The following is an 8,737-nucleotide window of genomic DNA, read 5'->3' on the forward strand; positions in this document are numbered from 1 at the left end:
AAGTATTAGCAAAGTATGAGCAAATATGCATTAGCCCCCAAGTCCGAAGTATTGTCGCTTGCAAAGTGCTTGGGACTTAGTCATATAAACCGCGGTAGGAAGAACTCTTCAGTATGAGCAAATATGCATTAGCCCCCCAAGTGCCAAGTGTTGTTGCTTGCAAAAGGCTTGGGACTTATACTCCTGTAACCCGGGCATAAATGTGTTTGTAACTCTGTGTTTGTACAGGAAGCCACTGCTGAACTACAATCACAACTGGCTGATGCAAAAACCCAGCTGAAGATTCAAGAATCTGAGACCCGGAAAGCCGATTTAAAATTCAAGTTTAGCCTGGAGGAGATGGAAAAACTGAAGACCGGTTTTCATGCTGAAAGAAACTCCTGGGCCGAAGAGAAAACCGCTCTAACGCAGCGCGCCGAAAAGGCTGAGGCTGATCTGGAAAAGGTGACCACTGAGCTAACCGGCTTAAAACGCCGGGTGTCTCAGATGGTTTCTGCTATCTTTGGTAAGTCGCCGTGTGACCATTGAGACTGAATTTCTTCCGTGATGGTATAAACCGCCACTGATTACTTCCACGATTGCTACACAGGTCCAAGGAGTAGTAATCTACCATGGCTGAGTAACGACCACATAGGGATCCATGCAGTTGCTCTGTAGATGACCTGCAAAATGATTGTAATGGATTGTCTATTAATGCACACACCCCGACTCAAATATGTGTTGTAATTTGAGGCTCTAGTCCATCCAACCACATCCCAAATAAGTTGTAATACTATTCGGAGGAGTAATGTTAAAGACCACATGTACCTTACACTATAAAAGCTTGGCTAGTGGGCATTTGAGAAAAAGGTGTTTGATTGCAAAAGCAGCATGTTTACTACACTCCCATCTGCATTTTGCCAAGTTATCCATAGTCAGAATCACTTGTGTGCAAGCCACATAATTTTTTATTTTTAAAGACACTTTAATCTTCCAAATATGAAGCGATTTTGGGATTTAACCAGAGTCTATTAAATCTAGATACATGGACTTCACCCAGAAAACTCCTGCCATCGACAGTTTCCACTGAAGCGTATCAGCCTCATCAAAATGGTTAACCTCCATCAACCTGCACACAAGATGTAGCCATATGTCCCCTATCAGGGACCTTCAGAACTGAATGTATAGAGGAACCAACCCTAATATTGTAGGAGTACTAATAAAATACAACGGCCTCAAGCTACACGTAGTCACGGTTTTGATGGGTAAATTAGCAACTTTTTATTAGTTTATTTAATCCATGATGAATAAATCATGATGATGCTTGGAATAAAAGTATGAAGCTCGTACCGATATCTAAACAACCATGTACCAAACATAGAACCAAAACATCTATGAACACAATAAATACGACTACCACATGAACAGAGTAAATAGGGATGGTAAGATCATGCTCTCCAATAGGCTAGGGTAAAGCTGCCTCTGCAGCCTTCTTCTTGGCGGCGGCGGCGGCGATAGCCATGGGGCCGATGTCGGGGAAGTAGTCGACACCAAGACGATGACAAACAAGGAGCAGTCGCACAGAGACGCTCTCTAAAAACCTTATGGCCGGTCTCTCGGTGCAGGATCGCAAAAGGCAAGGTTCTGAAGGCCTGCTCTCCTGAACGGCCGTGTGCACACGGCCGTGCACACGGTTGACGGAATGACACCACTGAAAGCATCAACCGTGAGAGAAATTGCATAATGATGGCTAGGGTTGTGTGCGAGTAGGGACCGAGTGTGTCGATGGATTTGAGAGTCGAGATTTGAGATATGTAGCTACCTCGCACAATATATGAGGGGCGTGTCCGGATGCGTCCGTGGACATATAAGGGGACGGATTTGCCAAATCCGACTGTAACAACGAGTGATGTGCTGGTAGAACGAGGAAGTCGACCTAGAATGAGACGTGCTTGAGTACCCACTGGAACAATCGAGGTTTTGAGCCATTATTAGCGAAGAATATTTATATTATGAGCTCAAAAGGTTTGAATTCAAAATTTGTTTAATTTTTTGGACAGTAAAATGCCGAGAGTTTTGAGATTTTTTGAATACCGGATCTTCTGGCAGCTAGCCGAAAGAACAAAGTTGAGGAAGAAAAAGCATTTGTGGTGATGGAAATTCGAGTGCATGCGGAAGTAATGCTTGGTTACGTTTTTGCTACTCCAGAATACGCAGCAATCTACTCCTACTTACTAGCATAGCATTATATTTCCCAACTCAAAGAAAAAAAAAGTAGCATTATATTTTCACTCATCAAGACATTGATTGGTCTGGTAATAAAGAAAAAAGGAACTACTTTTATTTTACTAGTGCAAGGTTGGTTCGCTGCATGGTCAAAAGCAGTTTAGAGGCTTCTGCCACCCTTGCAACCGAGGATACCCATCCTAGCATCAACCTGAGATGAGCACACATGGAAACCGGGCCTGTTTGGTCTGCATTCTGCTGTACTCCAGAAGGGTCAAAAGTAGTACTGTACCTGCAAGGATCAAAAGCTACATTTCTTTGGGGAAAACAAGAAAGAGAAGATAGGATTATCGTACCACAGAGACTCCAGAAGGGTTTGGTTGGGGTTTAGGGGGAGGCCATGAGAAGAGAGATGGCATGTGCCAAAATGCAATCTTGTGGGGTGGTTGTTTTCTTTTACAGAAAGAAAGAGAAAAAGTTTGTTTTCTTTATGGAGTGTCTTTTTCGCATTGGTAGTACAATGCAGATGCCTCTTTTGCTGCCTCTGTTTTTGTCAGTTGGGGCCTTGTACTATGATGAACATGCCATTCACTTTGAGTTTGGAAACAGAAGATTGCTTTCTTATGATCAAGTACTCCTACTCATGTTACCCCATCAGATTATAATCCAGAATGTGCAGTCAATTTTCTTTTGAAAAAAATTGCACTTTTTTAGCATGATATTAGTCACATGGAACTGATACAGTCGACTGAAATCCACCATCAAAATACTGTTTTTACCATGAAAGATTTCGCTGTTGGCTGGTGGCATGCAGCCGTACTTGTTGGGGATTGACACGAGACCATACTGGCCCCTTTCATAAACCTATGCTAAATCATTTTGAGCCTGTTGCCTATAAATATTCTACTACAAGAAAACTTACGATGTGATGTCGGTGTCTTCCATTAATTCAGGCCAGGGTACTTCTACTCTCTTTTCCATGCGTCGTATTTACACTTTGCACAGTCAAAAGCAAACCTATTCATGACGGACAATGCCTGCGGATGAGCACCAGGCATAGTTTCTCCCTGCATATTCATGACCAGTTATTGACTAACTGAAGTTGGTTTAGCACTACTGCAAAGTCCAGGATTTGGTAGTCAGTTTTTAGTAGGGAATTTGCTATCCGTTATCCTGGGCAGGCATTGCCAAGTCTACAAAATCTAACTACCGAAACAGCCGCACCGTCGCTGTCATTATTGCAAACTGAACCTGGAACAGGCTCAACCATACAAGCCGAATGCAACTGGTAACATTTCAAGCCGTCTCTGTGAGTAAAGGCAAAATCTCGGAAGCTCGCCAAAGTCTGACGACAAAATCAATAGAAATGAACTTTACCACAAATAATGATGTGTTTAAGTACGGCTCAGGGGGCCTCATATATTGACGAGGGAGCAATGCGAACCACTGTATATAGCTGACATGGTCTCAACTCTACTTCAGGAATACACAACTTTGCACTGATTATTGCAGGCCAATCTTGTATTGCGCATTTCTTAGGTAGAGGCAGGCAAGTGCCAAGTTTGGTAGAGCTTGTGTTCAGAAAAATAAGAAAAATAGAAGAGCAACCGGAATACACTGATCGCTGATAAGAATTGCAAAGAAAGTAGGGGTCAACATAAACTTTGCTGCTGATACATGTCTTGAAGCCTAAGCAACAAAAGCAGAGTCAGACCAGGCAGTCAAAACCCGCATTAACACGTCCAATCCCAACTTTACTACAAATCTTGGAGTCTTGATTCAGAGGAAAGAAGAAGAAAAAATCTACCAGTACGAAGCATTCTTCAAACAAGAAGCATCATGAGACATCGAAATTGAGGATTGTTTTCCATTGATTTGATTCTTCCTTCAGGCTGCCCACTTCTCTTGTGTCAGTCTAGGCAAACCCCAAAGGCTTTAGAGGACTTGTACATCCTTTCCTCTTTTTTACCTTCGGTGCGTAAGGAATATGAAAAATCACATATTTATTACGTAATCTGCCCACATCCTCTTTGCAATATCGTCTCTTAAAGCACCACCCGTGTCACACTGATTGTTGAGTGCTGAAACAACATGGCCATGTGCGGCATTCCCACTTTCACGGGTATCGATTGGGATTGTTTGGTTAACTGAGGGTCCTTCAGCATCTTCTTGCCTCTGAATTATGTTATGCAACACCACTGCCGCTGCTGGAATTTTCAGTTGAGTCTCTAACCGGTATGATGTCGCAACCTTTAAAACTGGAAATCTCATCTTTAATAGACCTATAGCATCTTTTATATGGCCATGCAGTTGTGCATGGCGAAGGTTGAACAACTCCTTGTAGTCTCTTGCTGGGCAACTTCTCTGCTCCTGCTCTTCGATATGGTAAGGGATCCCGCAATAAGGAGCAAGAAAAGAAGGAGTGTTCGGATAACCCCCATCTACCAAATAATATTTGCCTCTTGGAACTTGAAATCCAGATTCTATGGCAGAATGCAAGACCTCTGCATCAGGTGCAGAGCCTTCCCAGCCAGAGGACACATGGACAAAATTGAGATCAAAATCACAAGCAAGCATAACATTTTGAGTGATGGATCCTTCTCTATTTCGATATGGAGCCGCTTCCCTATCTGATATTGTCAACGGGACATGAATTCCATCGATTGCTCCTATACAGTTCTGCAAGAGAAAACATCTACTAAGTAATTGAGATGTAACAGAAAAGCATACAAGTTACGAAACTAGGCAACCTTAAGTTACACACACTTACCTCAAAGTATGGCCCGAAATGCGGATCAGATAATAGTTTCCAATGAGTCTTAGTTCCAGGATGCTTCACAAAGTCACCTTTCAGTGAGTCGATCGCATCAAAGCATGCCTTGATATGTCTATGGATGGTCTCTCTGCTGCGCTCAAATCTATCACTTAGTTGGTCAAAATTAGCGTTTCGTGAGAGCATGTACACAAACATGCCGATCTGCTCTTCCACAGAAACACCTCTTGTATTCCGCAGGAGATGTTTTGACCTAACATACTGTGAAAATTCACGGAGAACATGAGGTTCAATCCAAAGTTTCGGATAGCCCTGACCTCGTTCGTCTTCAAGAACTTCGCATATCCATTCTGCGCCACTGCGATATCGTGTACGTTTTGCCTCGTACCCAGCAGAAGCCAGATATAAAGCTGGCAAAATGAGTAGCATCATCTCATCATCTTCTTCCTCCGAGTCACTGAGATCTTCAGGATCCATTTTGCCAAAAATCACTAGCATTCAGAAAGATTAAATTTCAAATGAAGAACCGGGAAGCAAATATATATATGTCTGCAAAAAGTTCAAAGGAGGTGCTGGACAATAACAATCAAGAAGTAGAGGGAAAAGTAGGATGAATATTAATGTTAGCTTGACCAAGGAATTTCCCACAGCAATAAGTTACTTCATTCGTCATTGAGGAATAGAAGGATTTATCGGTAACTGCTTAAGAAAAAGAGCTGGCAGCTCATATTTGGGTCTCAAGAATCTTTCCCGTACATTTTGTTTCATTGTTTGATGGTATAAACCATGGTTCCTGCACGTTTGTGCACTACTAACAACACCATGTGATAAATATGTGACATATGATGCAGCAGATGAGATTACACATATCAGGAAAAATCCATCTAACCGGAAGTGCATCGAATAATAGATCCCCCATGTAATTAGCGAATGTTACCAACATATGAGCCATAAGTAACAACAGGCTAACGGCCGCATCAAACATTAGTAACACTAGTCCTCCAAACTAGAAAAACACACTCTATCTCTATCTGTATTAGAGCGGATTGGGGAGGCATCGGGCGCTACCTGAGGATTGGCGACGGAGCAGAGGCTGCCCAAGCCGTCGCCGGCAAGCAGGAAGGGCGCAGGGTGCGAGGCGGACAGAGGGCAAGGGCGCGTGGCTACGGGGACCGGGAGGGGGGGATTCACATCCGGCGAAGCCACCGGCCACCGCAGATGAGCGCCGTCGGTCAGCGAGGAAAGAGAAACTGGACTGTCGTTGAAGAACTTGTCGTTCTGGGGCGCCGGGCAACCTTTACACATGGGCCTCATCTACGCGCAGCCCAACCGACATTTCTTACCAGCATTGTTCAGTCTCGTTTGTAGCCCTTTTTCGAAGCAAGTCAACTGACTTCACTCCATACTGCTCAAAAAACAAAATTCACTCCATACGAAGATACCGTTCATTCAAGTTTTCATTGGGCGCATTTAGCATGCCTCAAATTCATTTTCCCTTTTAATTACTCTTTTTTTGTATAACTTTCGCACGGGGAACTTTTATAGGAGAAGTTTGAATTCGTTCTGTTCGGATCAATCTTGGTTCAAAATGGTTTAATAATTGCCTACATAATTTGGGCAGCCTTTGATATTTATTTTAAGCAAAGGGCTGCCTTTTCTTTTTGGGTATATCCTTTGCTGCTTTTTTGTTTGAGAAATGGAAGCCCAATTACGTTAGCGAAAATGAGGCCTGCACAGCCGACGGGCTTTCGTAGTCTCGTAGAAAAAAACTCCGAGGCTCCAAGGTCTCCACGCCTCCACCGCCCCACTCACAACCTTATCGTCGCCGCGGCACGAGCAAAGATGGCGCCGCCGGCAGCAGCGCCGCCTCCCGCCATGTCCGCCCTCCCCACCTTGGCCTCCTCGCACCCATACCCTTCCCTCCCCACGCCCAAAACCGCCGCCCCCAAACCACGCCTCACCCTGGCCTATGCCGGCGCCGCCGCGGCTCCCAATGCCGTCCCCCACCGCAGCGCCGCCGCCTCCAACGACCGCCTGCGAGGGCTGGTCCGCCGCGGCGACCTCGAGGGGGCCCTCCGGCTCGTCGAGTCCATGGCGGGCCTCGACCCTTCCGCGGCCGCCGCCGCACCGGGGCCCTGCGCCGCGCTCATCAAGAAGCTGTGCGCGTCCGGGCGCACCGCGGAGGCCCGGCGCGTGCTGGCCGCCTGCGAGCCCGACGTCATGGCCTACAACGCCATGGTCGCCGGGTACTGCGTCACGGGGCAGCTCGACAACGCGCGCCGGCTCGTCGCGGCGATGCCCATGGAGCCCGACGCCTACACCTACAACACCCTCATCCGCGGCCTGTGCGGGCGCGGCAGGACCGACAATGCCCTCGCGGTGCTCGACGATATGCTCCGCCGTGGGTGCGTCCCCGACGTGGTCACCTACACCATCCTGCTCGAGGCCACCTGCAAGAGGAGCGGGTACAAGCAGGCCATGAAGCTGCTCGACGAGATGCGCGACAAGGGGTGCGCCCCGGACATAATCACCTACAACGTCATCGTCAACGGCATTTGCCAGGAAGGGCGGGTCGATGACGCCATGGAGTTCTTGAAGAGCCTGCCGTCCAACGGATGCGAGCCGAACACCGTCAGCTACAACATTGTGTTGAAGGGCTTGTGTACCGCGGAGCGGTGGGAGGACGCCGAGAAGCTCATGGCTGAGATGAGTCGCAAGGGGTGCCCCCCAAATGTGGTGACATTCAACATGCTCATCAGCTTTTTGTGCCGGAGAGGATTGGTTGAGCCTGCGATGGAGATTCTTGATCAGATCCCAAAGTACGGGTGCACGCCCAATTCGTTGAGCTACAACCCGATACTTCACGCGTTCTGCAAGCAAAAGAAGATGGATAGAGCCATGGCGTTTGTGGAACTGATGGTGTCCAGCGGCTGTTACCCCGACATCGTCTCATACAACACTCTTCTTACCGCGCTGTGTCGCGGTGGGGAGGTTGATGCCGCTGTTGAGTTGCTTCATCAACTCAAGGACAAAGGCTGCACCCCTGTCTTGATTAGCTACAACACCGTCATCGATGGCCTTACCAAAGCCGGCAAGACAGAGGAAGCTTTAGAGCTGCTGAATGAAATGGTAACCAAAGGGCTCCAGCCGGATATAATCACTTACTCGACAATATCTTCTGGCCTTTGTCGGGAAGACAGAATCGAAGAAGCGATCAAAGCATTTTGTAAAGTGCAAGACATGGGCATAAGGCCCAACACTGTGCTGTACAACGCGATACTTCTTGGGCTTTGCAAAAGGCGTGAAACACATAGTGCTATCGATCTGTTTACCTACATGGTATCAAATGGCTGCATGCCAAACGAATCGACTTACACTATATTGATTGAAGGCTTGGCTTATGAAGGCCTGGTCAAGGAGGCACGGGAAATGCTGGCTGAGTTGTGCTCCAGAGGGGTGGTGAGTAAGACTTTGGTAAATAAGGGAGCCATTCGGTTACTTGATGCTTGATGGAACTATGCATACTTAAAAAGGTTGACCAGACCAGTAGGAGTGTGTGGATCCAGGAGTATGTTCTTGTGCATCTTCGGCAGTACGTAGAGATACTAAATTGTTCTTAATGATGTCTTATTCGACGCTGTGTTCTTCTGAACATGTGAGTGTCCTTTCTTAATGTGAAGCGCACAGCCTCCTCCAGTTCAACTTGCTAGAAACTTGTACAGCCTCCTCCAGTTCAACTTGCTAGAAACTTCGTTTTTT

The 8,737-nt window shown here is 46.5% G+C and overlaps 2 protein-coding genes across 2 annotated transcripts; one reads left to right on the top strand and one right to left on the bottom strand.

The window, feature by feature from the left end:
- Nucleotides 1-3,711: 3,711 nt before the first annotated feature.
- On the bottom strand, nucleotides 3,712-6,253 carry LOC119362470 (putative nuclease HARBI1). The gene is made up of 3 exons (XM_037627700.1): nucleotides 6,047-6,253; nucleotides 4,976-5,469; nucleotides 3,712-4,884 (listed from the first exon to the last, which is right to left on the bottom strand). Exons 2-3 carry the CDS (start codon nucleotides 5,453-5,455, stop codon nucleotides 4,201-4,203), a joined length of 1,164 nt encoding a protein of 387 aa, XP_037483597.1. The 5' UTR covers nucleotides 5,456-5,469; nucleotides 6,047-6,253; the 3' UTR covers nucleotides 3,712-4,200.
- A 530-nt stretch (nucleotides 6,254-6,783) lies between these two features.
- LOC119362477 (pentatricopeptide repeat-containing protein At1g09900-like) lies at nucleotides 6,784-8,687 on the top strand. Its single transcript, XM_037627706.1, has one exon. It carries the CDS (start codon nucleotides 6,821-6,823, stop codon nucleotides 8,486-8,488), a length of 1,668 nt encoding a protein of 555 aa, XP_037483603.1. The 5' UTR covers nucleotides 6,784-6,820; the 3' UTR covers nucleotides 8,489-8,687.
- Nucleotides 8,688-8,737: the final 50 nt, after the last annotated feature.

The sequence above is a fragment of the Triticum dicoccoides genome, chromosome 1A (genome assembly GCF_002162155.2).
Source record: "Triticum dicoccoides isolate Atlit2015 ecotype Zavitan chromosome 1A, WEW_v2.0, whole genome shotgun sequence".
Classification (NCBI taxonomy): Eukaryota; Viridiplantae; Streptophyta; class Magnoliopsida; order Poales; family Poaceae; genus Triticum; species Triticum dicoccoides.